This window comes from Vombatus ursinus, unplaced genomic scaffold, assembly GCF_900497805.2.
Source record: "Vombatus ursinus unplaced genomic scaffold, bare-nosed wombat genome assembly UNPS02009173.1, whole genome shotgun sequence".
Classification (NCBI taxonomy): domain Eukaryota; kingdom Metazoa; phylum Chordata; class Mammalia; order Diprotodontia; family Vombatidae; genus Vombatus; species Vombatus ursinus.
In genome coordinates, this window is record NW_020948951.1 from 1,023,970 (window position 1) to 1,042,643 (window position 18,674).

The 18,674-nt window shown below is 50.2% G+C and overlaps 2 protein-coding genes across 2 annotated transcripts; one reads left to right on the plus strand and one right to left on the minus strand.

Annotated features, from left to right (window-relative positions):
• Positions 1-3,788: 3,788 nt before the first annotated feature.
• Positions 3,789-10,220, plus strand: CNN1 (calponin 1). The gene is made up of 7 exons (XM_027851110.1): positions 3,789-3,967; positions 7,345-7,466; positions 8,192-8,258; positions 8,352-8,489; positions 8,577-8,687; positions 8,912-9,058; positions 9,272-10,220. Exons 1-7 carry the CDS (start codon positions 3,905-3,907, stop codon positions 9,518-9,520), a joined length of 897 nt encoding a protein of 298 aa, XP_027706911.1. The 5' UTR covers positions 3,789-3,904; the 3' UTR covers positions 9,521-10,220.
• A 1,997-nt stretch (positions 10,221-12,217) lies between these two features.
• Positions 12,218-16,727, minus strand: ELOF1 (elongation factor 1 homolog). Its single transcript, XM_027850826.1, has 4 exons — positions 16,469-16,727; positions 14,371-14,504; positions 13,443-13,513; positions 12,218-13,027 (listed from the first exon to the last, which is right to left on the minus strand). The coding sequence occupies exons 2-4, from the start codon at positions 14,484-14,486 to the stop codon at positions 12,963-12,965; spliced, it is 252 nt and encodes an 83-aa protein (XP_027706627.1). The 5' UTR covers positions 14,487-14,504; positions 16,469-16,727; the 3' UTR covers positions 12,218-12,962.
• Positions 16,728-18,674: the final 1,947 nt, after the last annotated feature.

The following is an 18,674-nucleotide window of genomic DNA, read 5'->3' on the forward strand; positions in this document are numbered from 1 at the left end:
AAAATAAAAACTGTCCTATACCTGTTAAATGCATTTGCTACCTTTAGTACTTGTAGGGGACCTGGGGATACTTTTACGTGCCATTTGTGCACTTAAAATTGATGGTATTCAGAAATTTCCTGGAGTAAACTCTGGGGAAAAGAGAGTATTTGGACTAGGCCCCAAAATCAGACCAAGTCTATTTAAAACCCAGAAGAGATTGGGGGTGGGGTAAGGGTCCTGGAGGGAACACAACTATAAATATTATTTAGACTTTGCTCTTGAGGAGCTTACAATTTATTGGGGGGAGGTGGGTCAGGGAATATAGATCACAGAATCTGGGTTCAATCAGAGACACTGCTACTTACAACCTGGGTGAGCTTGTTGTAAGACATTTAAAGTCTTGGAATCTGTCCCCTCACCTCTAAGATGAGGAGGAGACACAGTGTATTGTAGCAAATAGAGGATGGGTCTTGGAGTTAGGAAAGACCTGGGCTCCAGTCTGGTCTTGGACATATACCATCTGTGTGATCATAGGTAAATCTGTTAACCTTTCGGTGACCCTTTTAGACAGTACTTAGGGGATGAGTTGCAGACCTGCATCAGTGGGAGAAGTTTCCATACTGAGAGTTCCCAATCATAGTGAAATCCATAGGTTCAGACCAAAACAAACAAATAAACAACCAAAAAATAGAAAATGAAGGGATCAGATTATGTTATGTGATTGCTATGGTCCCTTCCAATTTTAAAAATTATGAATTGAGGGGGCAGCTAGGTGGTGCAGTGGATAGAGCTCTGGTCTTGGAGTCAGGAGGACCTGAGTTCAAATGAAACCTCAGACACTTGATACTTACTAGCTGTGTGACCCTGGGCAGGTCACTTAATCCCAATTGCCTCACCAAAATAATAATAATAATAATAATTGAGTTGGAGGACATAAATACCATACAATAGGGAAAGATGAAGAAGAATTTAAAGTTAGATAAAATTTGAAACGGAAAAAAAATTGGAGTTCATTTCCCAACTAGAATGTAAGCTCTTTGAGGCCAGGGACCCTTTTCCATTTTGAACTGGTGTCTCCAGGTCCTACCACTGTGCCCTACTAAATAGGTACTAAATAAATGCTTGTTGGATCATTTTACAGGTGGAAAAACTGAGGCCCAGAAAGAGGTTAGGTAACTTGTCTGCCCCAAGTCATAAAAGCTATGAAGTGAATAGTTTACAATTCAAGGCATGAGGGCAGGGCTAGCTGTTCTGTGACCCCAGCCTGCCACCTCTTTCTCTCTCCTGATTTTAAAATATCCCTTACTTACCCCCTTGCCTGAGATCAATGCAATGAGCCCTTTTTGAACCAAAGACAAGAGGGGTGTGTGTGTGTGTGTGTGTGTGTGTGTGTGTGTGTGTGTGTGTGCGCGCGTATGTATGCGCCAGCGTGCTCATTTGTAGTTTTATAAAGAGATGATAAAACCTCTTACTCCATGACATGGTGGCCACCTGTTCCTTAGTGGGGGTGGTATGGGGGTGACAATGCCTCCAGCTGAGTGAGGATCATTACTCAGAAGTTCTAAATGTACCTTGATGGTGAATCACTCCAACCTCGCCAGCACCCCACTCTCCATTATCATAACTGGAAGCACCTAGAACTCTTCTTCCCTCCTATCAGTTACCTGCCCATTGCACCAAAAAAGAAAACAGTGGAGAGGGGGGCTCGTGAACATCCATGAGGGACCTCTCTTCCTATCCACCAATCAGCTCTGTCTTCCGGGTTTTCTAACATTAACCCTACACCCAATGTTCATAAAGCTTCATCAGATTATGGTGAAATCCCCAAACTCCCCTCCACTAATCCTCCTGAAGGATGAAGACTGATTGGGAGGCAAAGGAAGCCAAAATCATGGTAGAAGGAGAGACAATTTTATCGAAGGGGAAAGTGTTCCCTGAGGTTGGTTTCCCTGAGGGTAAAGAAAGGCCTGGGGGGGTGGACACCCTGGAAGGCCCCAAAGTATCCTTTCTGTGGTTAGAGGCCTCAAGGGATTCCATCCTCCAAGCCAGGCTGGTGGTGACTTCAGAGCTGAAGAGGTCCATTCTATAAATGGTGAAGCCTACAACAAAAAGGAGGGAGGGAGGAGAATGGTGAGGATGGCCCACAGCCCTGATGCTGACGCTCTATTAGTCACCCACAGACATCATGGCCAAGGGTTTCAGACTGAATACCCTTTCACCCTGGTACAAGATCCAAGTTCCTTCCTCCAGCTCCTTCTCATTCTACGGGCATAGAATTGAGAGTTGGGAGTGGCCTCAGAGATGATCTAGTGACCCGGGGATTCCTCACCTAAGAGTCCATGCACTTGTTTTTAAAGATACTCTGAGAAATGTATTTCAATAGTATTGGTTTGCTTTGTAATCCTATGTACTTTGTTTTATGCATTTAAAAACAGGATTTTAAGAAGGGGTCCAGAGGCTTCACGAGACTGCCTAGCGGGTCCATGACACAAACAAAAAGCTAAGGAGCCCTATTATAGTCCATTTCACTTACAGATGGAGAAACTAAGGCTAAGAGAGATAACATGCCCCAAGTCTCACGCCTCCTCAGTGCCAGAGCTGGGATTCAAATGGAGACCAAAAAACTCCAAGTCCAGGGTTTTTCCTACTGTACCCCACTACTCTCTCTCTCCATGATCCCCATGGAGGGAAAGTTCCCTCTCCCGGCTCTGAACACTCAAGGCTCCCCACCCCCCTTCTCCAGTGCAAGGGCAGGATTCCCAGAAGGGGAGAAAAGCTGCCCCGGGGGAAAAAACCACAATCGCTTCGGCAGAAAACGGAGAGCCTTATAAGGTGGGGGTAGGGGCGGAGGGGGACCACAGAAAGTCCCCTCCCCATCCCATCTCCCAGGGTGCTGAAAGCTTCCAGGAAGCCTGAGGGGGACCCAAGACTCGGGCGACAAATTGGCCTTAAAGAGCCTGGGTCTTGGCTTGGGCCGATTACTCCCTTGCCCCCCCCCTTACCCTTTCTGAAAGGCAGGTGCCCAGGAATTGAGGGCAATGATGGGGGCCAGCCAAGGGAAGGTCTCAGGCCCCTAATCCCAAAGGGTGGAGGATGAATAAGAGGAGGGAAGGGACAGAAAGAGAGAGAAGCAGGGAAAACAGGGGCAGACATAGATACAAACTCAGTTACAAAGACACAGGGGAAAGAAAATGCTGGCCTGATCTATGAGCTCCTAGAACACAGGAAAGGTGTTGAATGCTAGGTGCTTAATAAATGTGGGTGGCATTAAATTGCCCCAGAGACAGTCTTTGACAGTGTTTGTCTCTGAGTCCATCTCTGTCTCTCACTAGGAATTGAGCTCCTTCTCTGGAACAGTCACCGAGAGAGACAAATAGACACAGACAGAAATCCAGTACAGACTGCTAGACACAGGCAACACATGGGGTTAACCCAGCATATGGTGGGGGATGGTGACTCTTGTCTCAGATTGTCCCTGTCCCCGGCCCTGCTCCCGTCTCCAGCTGGATAGGTCCTCCCCAGGAATTTTCAGCTGGTGATTCTTCCATACTCCCCCCACTCCCCTTTCTGGGTTAAGAATGACTATAGCAGTGCCCCCCCTCCCCTCCAACGTCCCTTCCCCCACCAAGGTGGAAACAATGACAGCATCGGCTCCCAATACCAGGGGCCTGACATCACGGGGGTGGGGGGATTGGGGGGAGCTGGCTGACGTGGGGGAAAGGGGGGGGGGATTGCTTCTCAGCCATTGGTGGGCCCTCTGGCCCAATGAGACGACCCGCCAGGGCTCATATGGAGAAGCCCAGAGCTCGAGCTTTCAAAAAGTTGCAGGGAAAATTTGAGGCCATTTCACAGCAGCAGCAGCAGACGCACATCAGGCGAAACCCAGGCCAGGCTCCCCTCCACTGGCAGCAACACCACCAGCATGTCTACTGCTCACTTCAACCGGGGCCCTGCTTATGGACTGTCAGCTGAGGTCAAGAACAAGGTAATTACCTTAGCTCTATCATCATCCTCAGTCTACCTAGGGTGGGATTCCTGGTCCTTAGCCCCCGAGGTAGCAACGTCATGTCCCAGCCTCCACCCCCCACACACCCACACCTCCTAGGCTCTGAGTTTCCTCCTCCTCCTTCAGCACTCCCCAGCCCCATCACTCGCTCTGGCTCTAGGCACCTGGAGCAGAGGGTAGTGAGGGGACTAATCCAGGGAGCCAGGCCTAGCCCAGGGAACAAGGACCCTTGCCCTAAAGACCAAATGAGGGTCATTCTTGTCCAGCTTATGAACTATCCACTCCACTCACTAGTTTCTCAAGCTTCTAGTCCAAAACCTGCCAATGAGGGGCAATGGGTTCCGGGATTAAACCAACTGAGGAGAACTGAGTGAGAGGAAGAATGGAGGAAAGAAGAGGGTCTGGAAGGGTGGAAGGGGCAAGAGGGAAGATGGAGGGGTGGAAGGGTCAGAGGAGAATAATTGGAGGGGCGGAAGAGGAAGGACAAAGGGCTAGAAGGGTAAAGGGGGGCAGGGGACAGAGATTGGAGGGGCAAAGAGCTAGGGGTAGAGGGACTGGAGTGGGAAAGGGGTGCAGGGAGAGGGAGTGGAGGCCCAGAGTCTGGGGATGGGAAAGAAAATTTGGATGGTAAGAAGGAAGGACTAAAGAAGAGGGGCTAGAGGAACAGAAAGCCCAGATGTCTATAGGGATCTATGCGGTGCCTGAGGGCCTCAGCTGAGTAGGCCTTTAGAGGGAGTCAGGATTTGCTCAAACACCATTCTCATAACACTCCTCTTGGGAATATCTCCTCCCTGAAAGCTCTTGCCCCCTGAGGACAGGATTTTGTTCCCTATTTTGCACCCTGAAGTTCAGTTCTTTGCATCTATCCTCTTGCGTAGGGTAAATCTTAAGAGTATGGAGGGTGAAAGAAGGAAAAAGGGGACAGATTCCCCATGGGAGTAGTGGCACCAAGGATCTCATGGTCCAGGATAGGCAGGATCCTTTTCCCCAGCATCCCTCGGGGCATCCCTCAGCCCCAGGCCACCTGCAGGAAGATGCATTGACCAGTAACTTTGAGAAATTTTAACTCTCCCACTAACCCTCATCAGATTGACCCTAAGCCCTGGGCCCCTGAACCCCAACATGGGGAGCAAAGCTAAATCTCAGAGGCTCTGGGTGACAGTGAAAAGGCAGGAAGATACTAGGGGGACACTGGGACTATTTGGGTACCTGGTTCTGAACTGTTACCATGCACTCTCCCAGAGCTCTGGGTTAGCAAGCTTCCAGGGAAGTAGATCACCTTGTCACCGGCTTGAGCTTCCCCTATTCTGGACTGGTGATGCCTTTGGTGACAGGTGCCTGGAAATATCCAGAAAAGCCAACCTATTGATAATGATGGCCAGCAGGAAGCATCTCCACACCCCCCCATCCTATCCCCCAACAAGACAGCATGAAAGATGTAGGAAGTTCAAACTGACTTCCAATCATTGTAGACTCCTACTTACCACCCACCCCCAAATCCCCCAGGAATCTTTCTTCCTAGGTCTCAAATAACCTTACAGAGTAGCACACTTCCCAATGGCCCCTGTCTCCTTTTCTGATGGAAAAGCTCAGTCCTTTGGAGAAAGAACTTGGGTGGGGGGAGGAGTGGTTGGTCTTGGACGGTGGGGCTGATGTCCTAGCTGGGTGGGAGAATTTTAAAATCCCAGACTGGCAGGAAAGGATCTTAGAAATTATCTTGTCCAACCTTCCTCACTTCCCAGACAAGAAAACAGAGATTCCCCGGGGGATGAGGGGTCTTCCCCCCTCCCTTTTCCCCCATGTAGCAGGAGCAGGGAGGGGGGATAAGGGGGGAGAGCTTGGGCTGCCCATCCCCCACTGGGACCCAGCTCCAGACTACCCCCTCTCTCCCTGGAGCACCCGGCAGAACAGCCTCTCCATATAAGGCTGCTTTGGGGGAAGCTGGGCAGGGAGGCCCGAGCTCTATATAAGGGCTGGTTTGCTTTATAAAGCAAACTGGAGCTGGAGGGGAGGTGGGGGCTGGGGGAACAAAGGGAGGGGCCATTGCACAGGCTGGCAACGGATGCTCCTCAGGCCAGGTGAGTAGGAAGAGTGGAGAGCTAGGCCCCTCCCCTCATGTGGGAATGCGGCCTGATCCTCCCCCTCCTCCTCACCCTACTGCCCTGCCCGGGGCAGATCAGGCACTGGGCACCCCCTGCTGGCATGTTGAAAACTGAGGTGGCAGTGCTGAGGGCAGGCTTTCTAGTCCCAACCCATTTACCCCTATCCAGTTCCCGAAGCCTTGGGGAAGGACCTGGGAGGTCAGTGGCCACAGTGGGTGCTGAGATAGCCAGAGGACTTGTTTAGTCTGGTGGGGTCACGATGCCACCTCATCCCATGTCTATACACTCTGACACTGTCAGTCTCTCTCTGTCTGTCTCTCTGTCTCTCTCTCTCACACACACACACACACACACACACACACACACACACACACACACCCTCAAAACCCAGTAGTGCCATAGGAGCACCTGTCTTGGAGACCATCTATGGATTTCCTGACTGAAAGACTGGAAATGACTTCTCAGGGTCCTTCCAACTTTGAGATCCTGAGATGTAGTGACAGAGGACTGGAGATGCAGAAGATAGAGAAAAACAAACCCCAGAAAAATGGATAGACACATAGCTATCCATGCACACTAATACACACACAGATAACCCCAGGGAGAGACAGGGAAAGGAATGAGAAGGCTACAGAATTAGGACATGCACAGTGAAACTCAGTGGTTGGCATGACCTCAAAAGATGCTTCTGTGCCCAGGCCTTCTGCATTAGGTTCTCTGTTAAGACCCATGCTCAAGAGGGGATGAGAAGGGAAGAACCAGACAACAGTGACAATCAAGTCTGTTTAAGGGGGTTGAAAGGATAACTTCCCCCTCTCCCCTGGGGCTCTCCTTACATCTCTGCCCAATCCTTCTCTATTTCTCTACGCCAAACCTCTGGCATTCCTGGAATGGGCCCCCTGGGCAGGTGCTGAGCATGGCCCTGGCCTAATGCCTCCCCCCGCCCCTGGGCCCAGGGACAGCATTGCCTTAGTTGGGAAGAGATGGGGAAAGTAAGCTGGCCTCTTCAGTCTACGGGAGGGGAAGGGGTTGGGAGGCAGGGTACACTATTCTAGGCTCTTCTTGCCCTTAATACAACTCAGGATAGGACCCAGATGTCTTGCCTCCCAGGATACACCTTCCATTACCAGCTTTGCCCAACCCAATCCCAATCATAACCCAAGGACTCTCCCCGCTCCTAGGGCCTCCTTACACTGTTGGCCATAGGAGTTATAGGGGGTTGAAGTCCACTCACCATTCTCTCCCTCCACCCAGTTGGCCCAGAAGTATGACCCTCGACGGGAGCAGGAGCTTCGGGCATGGATTGAGGAGGTTACTGGAAGACGCATAGGTCCCAACTTCATGGATGGTCTCAAGGATGGAATCATCCTCTGCGAGTAAGAATGGGGAGGCTAGGGGCAGCTAGGTGGTGCAGTGGATAGAGCACCAGTCCCGGAGTCAGGAGGACCTGAGTTCAAATCTGGCCTCAGACACTTGATACTTACTAGCTGTGTGACCCTGGGCAAGTCACTTAACCCTAATTGCCTCAACAAAAAAAAAAACAGCAAGACTGACTGGGATTTTATGACACAGGCCCTTAATTTGGAGTGTTGGACCCCTCCCCCCCCCACCAAATGTCCAACTTTATGGAAGAAATTCTGTTCTCTTCCTGTGGTTAAGGAGTGTGGTGGAAAGAACCCTGGATTTCAAGTCCAGGACCTGGGATCAAATTCTGACTCTGCTACTTGTTAGCTTTTGACACTGGGAGGTGATTGGGAGGGGGTGGCATATGAAAGCTGCCATCTAGTATTCAAAGGTCCGTTGAGTGTTGACTTCTGTTTGCTCACAGAAGGCAGAACTAGAATCAATGAGTAGAAGGAAGTTGAAGGGAGGCAATTTCGGCTCAAAACAAGTAAAAACTTTTTTTAACAATTAGGGCTGCTCGAAAGTGAAGTGGACAGCCAAAGAGGGGTTTCAGTAATGGGCTCCTCAAATCCCTGGATTTGCAGGGAAACAGAACGAGTACTTGTGGTAGGGAGGGTATCCTGCTCAAGGTGGAAAGAGATGGCCTCGGAAGTCGGTACCTGCTCTGGATTACCAAATCAGCCTTTGTTCCTTTCAGGTTCATCAACAAACTGCAGCCAGGCTCAGTGAGGAAGGTGAATGAGTCCACCCAGAACTGGCACCAGGTACAGCCCAGCACTACCTTCTCTTCCAATCCCTAGCAGCCTACTTGTTGCCCTTTCTCATCTCTGACTTCTCTGTTCTCTGATCCTTCCAAGCTGGAAAACATTGGGAACTTCATCAAAGCCATCACCAAATACGGAGTGAAGCCTCATGACATCTTCGAGGCCAATGATTTGTTTGAGAATACAAATCACACCCAGGTGCAGTCCACCCTCATTGCCCTGGCTAGCGTGGTGAGTAAGGACCGAGCAGGGCCTTCTATTAGGGGTAGGGGGAAGCAATGATCGGGGGCTCAGTGTCCGCTGCCTTGATCTCTGCAGGCCAAGACAAAAGGGAACAAGGTGAATATGGGAGTGAAATATGCAGAGAAACAGGAGAGGAAGTTTCAGCCAGAAAAGCTGAAAGAGGGACGGAACATTATAGGCTTGCAGGTGGGTAGGGCTGCTGGTAGCCACGGGCCCAAGACGATGTGGAGGAGTGATCCCAGAGCCTAGGGGATGGTTTGCTCTTGCCCCCTGATTCCTTGCTGACTTTGTTAGGCTGGTTGTCTGGCTCATGCCCAGGTCAGACTGCTGCTACCCTAAGGTTATTACCTTGGGAGGATGCCCAGGCCAGTACCTGCTGTCCTAAGGCTCCTGGATGGGTGTCTCCCTAGATGGGCACCAACAAGTTTGCCAGCCAGCAAGGAATGACAGCATATGGTACCCGCCGCCACCTCTATGACCCCAAGCTGGGAACTGATCAGCCCTTGGACCAGGCTACCATTAGTCTGCAGATGGGCACCAACAAAGGTGCCAGCCAGGTAAGCCACATAGGTAATGCACAAAGGCATCTGGGAGGTGGAGGAATACAAGGCACAGCTTTGGGCACCCCACCTTAAGCCTACTGCCTTCGCATGCCCCTCTCCACTGGCAGGCAAGGCTCTGAGCACTTTGGATAGTACATGGTGCTCCCAGCCTTTGCCCTGCATACCTGGCCCAGGTAAGAACTGCCATTCTGCTTCCTCCCCCTGCAGGCAGGCATGACAGCCCCTGGGACCAAGCGGCAGATCTTCGAGCCAACGCTGGGCATGGAGCACTGTGACACACTCAACGTTAGTTTGCAGATGGGCAGCAACAAGGGGGCATCCCAGCGTGGCATGACGGTGTACGGCCTGCCCCGCCAGGTGTATGATCCCAAGTATTGCCTGACCCCCGAGTACCCAGAGTTAGGTGATGAGCCCACTCATAATCATCACTCACACAACTACTACAACTCTGCGTAGGGGCCAACCCAGAACCCCAGGGAGGGAGTCAGCAGCTGCTCTAGGGGCCTGAAGAATGGCCAGGCCCAACCTGCCTTACCACCATGCCTCAAGGGTGTATCCTTCCAGCCAGGGTGCATGTCTGGGGGACGTTAGGGTTGGGGGAGTGGGCTGTGGGAGCCAGGAGAAGGGGGAGACAGAGGGAGAAGGAGGCTCTCTCCTCCTTCCCCTGCCCCTTTGACCCCCTGCAAAAAACCTCACCCTGAGCCTGCATTCTTGAGTCTGCTTTCCACCCTGCCTCTTGCTCAAGGCTAAGGCGCCATTTTCCCCAGAGGTCAACGTAGGAGTAAGGAGGTCTCTTCCTAGGGGTGGAGGTGAAACCTCAAATACACCAAATATAACGAGGCTGGACAATACCCCCAACAGAAAAGCCTCAAGAAATCCAAACTACTGAGCAGAAATGAAATTGCTGTATGTCTCCCTTGTCCTGAGGACTCCCCCTCCTTGTCCCATCCTGACAGCCCTGACCCCCAAAGCAAACTTGTCTCGGACTTTTCCCTTCCCAACCCCAGCGCAGTGAGCACAAACTGCATGCCAAAAGGCCAAGCGGACACACTCGGTTTTGCATTTTTGCATTGACTGGCATTCCTGAAGGCGTTTGCTAAGTGAGCACTTTCTTTTTTAAATTTCACTGGAGCACAATAAAAATTTACAAAAACCACTATTAGCTCCCAAAGCCTACTCCGTTTCTAGCTCCAGCATCCTACAGGCCCCGGCATTTACCTTCTTGTCTCTTCCCTTCCCCATCCACCCCAAACCAGGAATGAGCATCGCCAAATGTCCTAGAATGTGTATTTGATGTGGGAGTTGGAGGTGGGAGGGAGTATGAGATCTGAAGTCAGAAAATCTGAGTTTGAATCCCAGATCTCCTTACCATATGACTTTGGACAAGTCATTTCGCCATGCCAAGCCTCAGTTTCTATCTCTGTTAAAAAAGGGAGTTAGGTTAGATGATCTCTTAAGGTTTCTTCTTGCTCTTAAGTTTTACTCCCTTGGCCATAGGAGTCTGCTTCATTCCTGGGGCACCTCAATCACCAAGAAGCAAAATCTAAGGAAGGAGGAAAGGAAAGAAGGGAGAAACGGAGGAGGAGGGAGGGAGAGAGGAAGGAAGGAAGGAAAGAAATAAGGAAGGAAAGGAAGAGAGGAAGGGAGGTTTATTAAGCACCTACTATTCACTATGCACCAAGTACTTTACAAATACTACCTCAATTGATTCTCATAACCCTTGGAGGTAGCATTTATTAAGTATTTACTATGTGTCAGGTACTGTGCTAAGTACTGGGGATACCAATCCAAAGCAAAAAGAAAGTTCTTCCCTAAAGAGAGGGACTAGGCCAGGCCATGGTCAAGTAGAAAGGTCTGGGCTCCCCTGTAGGGAGAGGTCTTCTGACAGGACAAGGGATGTCTGGGAAGAAGACTAAGAAGGGAACTTGTTGGACAGTGACTCAAAGGCAAACACTTCCCACATTAGGGCAGGGCCTAGGGCATCCTCTTCTCTCTTACCCCAAGACCCTGAAAACAGCTCTGTGACCACATACACACCGGTTTCACTCGTGCCACAGACTGTCCAGGGGTACACCAGTTCTTGGGGCTTGAGGGAGAGAAAGATGCAGCAACAGTGCTCCCAGGAGAAGGAAAGGGCAGAAGTATGGTGGGAAGAAAGGGAGTAGTTAAAAGGACGATCTCCTTCGGGCCTTAGCCTCTACTCCCACCTAATAAACCGGATTCCAAGAAGTCTTGGCTCTTGCTGTTTCTTGTCCTGCTCCTTGCCAAGGGTCCCTGGCGCCTGTCCTGCCCCCAGGCCAATAGGGAAAGTTGTCCTAAGGATCCGAGGCTCCTTGGGAAAACAGCACCATATTAGCACTGAACCTCTAGGAGCTGAAGACATAGATTGGGAGGGGGAAAGGGGCAGATGCCTGCCTCCCTCAAGGAATGGAATACAGGGGAAGAGTCAGGCCCAAACCCAACAGACATTCTAGTCTCCTCCTCCTTCTCCCTGGGACTCGACAGCATATTTAGGCAGCCACTTGACCTGAAGGGCATTTTGAATGGTGCTTTTTTATACAGAAATCATCCCTGCTCCTTGACACTAAGCCACGTGAGAAGTTTTTAGCAGGGAGATGCTGAATGGCGTGGGGGAATAGGGCTCAGGGTAAAGAGGGTTGTACTGAGATCCCTTCTAGCTAAGCTTATGTTCTGTCCATTGGCTAGCTGTCCTATGGGCAGTTTACACTTTTAACGGGACCCTTAACCTAACTTGGTGGCTACCAGACGTAACCTGGCCAGTATTGGCTTGCTGTCCATCTGCCCTGGTCTGCCTCAGGTTCTAAACCAGTTAGTTCTAAGTTCTAAGTCTTTCTAGTTTCTAAGGCCAGGCAAGAAGGCACCTGGGGGTTATGCCAGATAAGCAAAGACCCTGTACACATGGCAACAGCTGGCACTTGACGCGCTGTATGAGAAACCATAGTTTAAGGAGCAAGAAAGGCTCTCAGTGCTTCTTTCTTGGGTCAAAAATCTTAACAAGAGCTTTGTGAAGCTCTCCTGTCCTCTCCTATCCCACCATCTAGCCCAAGTGCCTGGCTTTGGGCTTCGGCTGCCTGAAAGTTCTCTCCCCAGCCATGCTGATTAGAGGCCAATAATCACAGAAATGGACCGAAATCCCTCAGAGAGTAGTTTATTAAAGGGACACTGATAGTTCCTCTCCCTCCACCTGCCTACCCCCTCAACCCACCAAACCCCCATCTTTCTCAGTGAGATCAGTATTATTTATAGTAACTGACAAGAGGGACTTTTAGACAGCCTGAAATCAAGTCACTTCAGGAAGGGGAGGAAAGATGACAGTTCAAATGAAAGAGGATAAAACCAATCAAGTGCTAAGTCTCAATGGCAGGAGCCACTCCAGTGCTCTTCTCTTCCCCCAGACCTGGCTGGCTGTTTGCTCACTGGGAAACCAGGTACCGGTGGAGTTCTGAGACAACTCAGCCGCATCTGACTGATGTAAGGCCACGGTATCTGCACCTCCCCGGGGGGAGGGCCAAGTCTGGTCTCACGAGGGCTGGGGGACAGGGGAATCTGCCCCAAGCCTTCAGAGATCCATGGCAGCTGCCTAACTGAGTGCCTTCAGCCACTGCCCCTCCCACCTACAAAGCAATGCAGATGCCAGTCCAAGAACTCCAAGAATAGGTAGAGGCCTAGCCCAGGCTAGAGCTACAGAGGGAGCCATTCTTCTTCCACTGTTCTGGAGAGAAGCAATGGGGGAGGATGAGGGTGGGCCCGAGGTCAGGGAGGGGACAACTGAAGCTTAGGAGTCACTTCCTTTGTGGTCTCAGGAGAGTCTTCCAGCTACTCAGGGCCCAATAGGACGCCCACCCTTGACAGCAAGCAGGCCGGGTCCTCAAAGCCACTACTGATTGGCCGCTTCACAGGCATCTATCCAGTCACTATATACATCCACGGGTTCTGACAGATCTGTGTAGTCCAAAGTCAAGGAGGCCACAAGCTTGAAGGGTAGCAGCAGAGTGCATGCACTGGGACCACCAGGGACCAATTTCCCCTGTGAAGTCCACAAGTGGGTAGTACTTATCTGACAGCTTAAGTCCCCTACCAAGAACTCATACCTCCCCTCCCCTCAACCCTTTCTAGGAAGACCCTGAGATATCTAGCATGAGTTTACCTGTCCATAGCAGGGATTTGGGCAATGAATCCTGGAGTATGGGTAGAAGGCCTAATGAGTATATACTAACCTCTTTCCATCAACCAAACTCTCCTCTCTCTTCTACTACAAATCATTTTTCATCCCACTGACTTGGCCCACTGCTCCAAGGGGCTGGCAATTTGGGAAAGAGACATCATTTCAGAAAACAGATTTGTCTGAGAAGGATACATGTAATAGGTGTCTGAAATTCTTCCAAGCACACTGTGCAGGATATAACACCAGTGTTTCGTGCTCGATCCCTGAAATAAAGACATACTGATAAGCAAAGAAGCAACAGCAAATGGAGGGACCTGTCATCCTTCAAATCGTGTGTTATCTATTTGTTTATACCCACAAACGTATGTGTCTCTCCTGACAAAATGTGAGCTGCATGAAGGCAGTCTTTGCACCTCTGGTGCTGAGCATATTGCTTGGCTGCCTGATCCTCTACTGAGAACCAAGTTTGGCCTCTGGGGAGGAACCAGAGCTAGGTCTACTGGACCTGGTGACAAGGGCTAAGAGTGGGGAGGGAGAAGAATGTTGGTAACCAATAAAACAACTACTGATCCCCTGCCTGAGCTTGGGCAAATGTCACTTGTATGCCAGGTATTTATAGGACTGTTCCAGCAAACAGACCACTATACCTCGTCTGGGGTCCAGTAGGACCCAGCAGTAGCCCCAGTTTGGCCAACAAGGTCACTGGCAATGATAAGCCCCACAGTGACCCCTACTCCCAGAGAGACGGATACCCTAACTAAAGGAGCCAACAGTTTTTAGTCCTCCTTCCCTAGAGACTAGCCCTACTTTCAGGGGTTATTAGGCCATTGGTTAGAGGCTTCCCCCTGAGGTTAAAAAGACAAAATGTGTCCAGGTGACTGGGTGTGAATGGGAGTCTACTGTGATTGACTGCATTTGGTTGTCAACCCAACCTAAGATCCCTAACAGAACTCAGCAGGAAGCTCCTTTTGGACAGAAACAATAAAATCCCTTGGAAGTGAGGCACTATTATGCTCTCAGTCTTTGCCTGGAAAGTAACTCACCCAAGCCCAAAGGTCATGACCTCAACCTTTCCTTCATGGTTGACCCCCATGGCCATGACCACTAGCCCCTTACTCACATTTTCACATCACAAGACTTCTCGTGGTTGCAGAAGGGACAAGTGAACTGGGTCTCCAACGTGCCAGTCATTTTCTTCTTGGGAGGAGGTTTTCTCTTTGATTTTCTTCGGCCCATCTTCCCAGAACGGCAGGCCTAAAGGGAGACCAAATATTCCTGCTATTACTGGGAAAAGATGGAAAAGGGCTCCACATAAGCCTTTAAGGGAAATGGCCAATTAGGCCACAAAAAGGGGCCTCAGTTATCTGAAGTGCATAGCCACTTGGTCAGGGAAGGACTCAGCTTAGGGCTCACCTCCTAGTATGCATACATATGCTGTTTGCCATGCCACCCCACTATGTAAAATCCTAGAGGGTAAAGATTTTAATTTTTGTCTTGATATTCCTATCACCTAACATAGTGCCTGTGTATACAGTACAGGCTTATAAATGCTTGAATGAAAAGTTGTCCAGGCCTCAGGAGCCTGAGGGAATCAAAGGCAGTTCAAATTCCACAGGCTGGGCTCCAGGGCAAGTGGACCAATGTGGATAACATATGGTCAAACACACGGTGCTCTGGTAAACAAACTTTGCAGCAGTCAAAAATCTGTTCCTTTCTTTGACTGAAAACTAAGTTAAATACATGGATGTCAAAGCTGATCAACCATAAGCTAAGGCATTCCCAGAGTACTGAATTTAAAGTTAGAAGGCCTTGATTAGAATCCCAGACCTGCCACTCAGCTAGCTTCTCTGACCTTGGGCAAGTCACCTATCTTTTCTGGACTTCAGTCTCCTCGTCAGTAAGACGAGAGAGGTGGATTTAATATCCCCTAAGCTCACTTCCCGTTTTAAATTCTATGACTACACAATTTCCAAGCCTTGGAAGTCTCTTCAAGCTACCTCCTTGCCCAAAGCAAAATCATCCCAATTGTAGAAAACTCACAAAAATCCTTTTGTGTCTTCCTAGGATTCCCAAACTTGTAAAATCCAACAGCTTTTTATCCACTTTGTCACCTACCTGTCCTAGAGAACTAGAAACTAAAGATGGTGGAGAGGTTATCATGGGGATGGTTGAAGTTTACCCAGGGTGCCCAAATAGCTATAAGACCTTCTTCTCCGTGGGGAGGGGAACGGGAGCAGAGGAAGATGACATAAAAATCACTCAATATAGGAGACTAATTATTTCACTTCCAGTCTAGTCTGAGGACTTTTCTGAATCACACACACACACACACACAAAAGCACCCTTGTCCTCTTTGTGAGGGCCTGTCCTGTTCCCTCCCTGTTTCTAAGCCCCTCCTCCAACACAAAGATCCCACCACCACCACCTCGCTCTCCCAGTCTTCAGAATTTGTGAAAAGTCCTATCTGGCTTGTTCAAGGACTTTCTTCTAAGCTCAGTGCACAAGGCCCTAGGTTGGTCAGTCAACGTTTCTTACGTGCATATATGTATACACACACACACACACACACACACACACACACACACACACACACACACACACACGCAAAGGCCCTACCTTTAATTGAAAGGTTTATTAAAAAGCAAAGGGCAAACAAGAGTCTCCTCCCAATGTCTGGTAGGTGGTGGGAGAAAATATTTGCTCTGGGGGTCAGAAAATCTGAATTCTCATTTTCTCCTTACTAGCTGTAGAGACAAGTCACTCTCCCTCTCCAGGCTTGTTTCCCTAGCGGTGAAACAACTGAGGTGACCCAGATGATCTTAAAGGTCCTTTCCTGCCCTGATCCGGTCTAACCGGGGAGTGCGAGCACGGTTGCTAAGGAAGCAGGTCCACGTGGCCAGGCTCGTTCTCCCTCCTTGCACCTCCGCCTGGAGACGGCTCTAAATAGCCCCCAGGATCTTTACAATTGCATCCCAGCCTCCCAGGAACTAAGCCGGGGCTCCGGCACCGCGAAGCACGTCCCACGGGCAGCCCTGCCGGGTTTGGGGGTCCTGTTTGGGGAGGGAGTCGGGCCCCAACACGCCCAACAACCGCCTCCTCTCCGTGCCACACGGAGGTCCCTTTCTTCTCTCTAGACCGCGCCTCTCCTCGCCCCCGCCAGCTGCGGCCGCATCGGTCCCCTTTCTCCCCCAGGGATCCTCGATCTCACGGTTACTCACCTGTCAAGCCCAAGGATCGGAGAAGGAAACCGAGTTCAGCTGGGCCGAGCTTCCCTCCGGCAGCAAAGCCTCGCCGAGCTCTCAGCCAAGCTCGATCGCTACCGCGTCGACCCGAAAGAAAGCAAACTTCCGACTCCAGAGCGGAAGCGAACACCTCTCCCTTTTTGCAGCTCCAGAGAAGTTAAAAACCACACATCAAATGCGGGGAGCTAGAACAAGCCGAGGGCATAAAGATAGGTATATAAGAACGGAAAGTTGAACCAGGCACCACCCCTTTTTCCGGTGCCGCCAATAAGATCGTTCAAACTCGTAGGCCCGCCTAGTCGCGCGTGCGCAAAGGAGACACCCATAAGTCCGCGCAGTAAAGATTCACACCTTGCATGAGGGAGGAAGAAATGCGCCTGCGCAACAGGCCCCTTTCTCTCCATCGGGCTTTAACTGTCACGGTTCTACGCTTCCGTCCTGCGAGCCGGAAGTTTCTTTTCCCGCTCAGGTTCGGGGAGGGGCTGTTGACTAGGATTGGAAGTTTTTGGGCTGGGGGGGAGAAGGAACCCGGGATGTTTGGCTTCTCGAAGGAGGCCTGGGCCCTTTCCGGAGGGCGCTGACGCCGTGCGGGGCCCTTCTCCACATGCCTCAGGGCCGGGGGCCAAGCCGCAGTCTAGGAAAGGGTTGTGCAGGCAGGCAGGCAGGTAGGCCGCCCAGGTCCCCAAAGCCGGCCCTACCCCTCCTCAGCTTGGGCTGGGCTAGGAGGTGGGAATCCTCCGGCGCGTTTCCCAGCCGACCCTTGCAGGCAGGAGCCCTTTCCCCTTTTCTGTCTTTGTATTCCCAGTGTCTGGCCTAGAGGAGCCTTTCCAGACCACAGCCCACTTCTGAACTAGGCATATAAGCAAAACCTCAGCACTTCAAGGTTCCTCTGACACTTCCTCCACCAGTGCAGACTACAGCCCCTGTATCCCTACCCGGGAGAAAAAAAATCCCTTTGCAGCCCTCTGGGGACGAGCCTGCCCTTAATTTGGCAGAGCTGGCTGATTCCTGGTTGGCAGATGGTACAGGAAGCCTTCCCAGCTTGGTAGGACTGGCCAGAGCTTGCCCTCCATTGGCATATTTTTGAGAGCTGACCGTTACACTTCCAGGCATCAGAATAGGCCAAACTATGTCAGGTCTTGCCATTGCTAGAAAGGTTTTCACCTCTACTTCCGCATCCCAACCAGCTGTCAAGAAGGGACCAACTTAGCTATGCATAAACTCTTCACCACGTTAATGGAGGATTGCCACGGGATGATGGATTTTTCTAGCCAAAGAAAAGGTGTTCGAGGGTGATTTGATAGAAGGAATCATCGTTTGAATGAAATCATAGAATCTTAAAGCAAATAGTCCTTAAAGGTTTGTCAAGCACTAGCCCACATAGCCCTTTGAGGTAAGTAATAGAAATCTATTCCCATTTTATAAATGGGAATGTGAGGCTGGGGTAGAGCATTCAGTGTAACATAGCTCGTAAATGTCAAGGCTTAGAACCAGGTTTCCTTACCCCACGTCGACTGCTTCTGTATAGCCCATGTCACTTTCCCTTTTGCCTCTTAGAAACTTGTTTTTGCCTCCAGGATCAAATACAAACTTTTTGCCTTTAAAGATTTCACAACCTGAGTCTAACTTTGATTTCCATCTTTTATTATGCTACTCCCATTCATGTGCTCTGTGATCCAACTTTAATTGTGATCCTCATCTCTAACCTCAACACTTTCGTATAGGATGCCTTCCGTGCTTGAAATCCTCACCTATGCCTTTTAGAATCCATGTTTTTCTTCAAAGCTCAGCTCAAGAACTATGCCCTCCTGAAGGGCTTTCCTGATTCTTTACCATCACTATCCTAGTCTCCCAACAGTAGTCAATCAATAATGCTTGTTGCTGTCAGTCACCAAGCATTTTGCTTACCTTTATTAAGTGCTTACTACCAGGCACTGAGCTAGGGTGTGTGTGTGTGTGCGTGTGTGACCCCATTTGAGGTTTTCTTGGCATAGAAACTATAGTGGTTTGCCTTTTCCTTCTCTAGCTCATTTATGGTAATAGTTGCTAAATCTTGTGTGATTCTGATTGTGGCTCCTTAGTATTTGAATTCTTTATTTCTGGCCAATTGCAGTATTTTTTCCTTGGTCTGGGAGCTCTGGATATTGGCTATAATATTGCTGTGTTTTCATTTTGGGGTTTC

What these genes read in the sequence shown, in the direction of transcription:
- CNN1 (XM_027851110.1), top strand. Translation starts at nt 3,905, where the DNA reads ATGTCTACTGCTCACTTCAACCGGGGCCCTGCTTATGGACTGTCAGCT. An exon ending in CCACCCAGAACTGGCACCAG is followed by an intron (nt 8,259 to 8,351) that starts GTACAGCCCAGC and finishes GATCCTTCCAAG; the next exon opens with CTGGAAAACATTGGGAACTT. An exon ending in CCAACAAAGGTGCCAGCCAG is followed by an intron (nt 9,059 to 9,271) that starts GTAAGCCACATA and finishes CTCCCCCTGCAG; the next exon opens with GCAGGCATGACAGCCCCTGG.
- ELOF1 (XM_027850826.1), bottom strand. Translation starts at nt 14,486, where the DNA reads ATGGGCCGAAGAAAATCAAAGAGAAAACCTCCTCCCAAGAAGAAAATG. An exon ending in AAGTCTTGTGATGTGAAAAT is followed by an intron (nt 13,514 to 14,370) that starts GTGAGTAAGGGG and finishes TCTTTATTTCAG; the next exon opens with GGATCGAGCACGAAACACTG. An exon ending in ATTTCAGACACCTATTACAT is followed by an intron (nt 13,028 to 13,442) that starts GTATCCTTCTCA and finishes TGGACTACACAG; the next exon opens with ATCTGTCAGAACCCGTGGAT.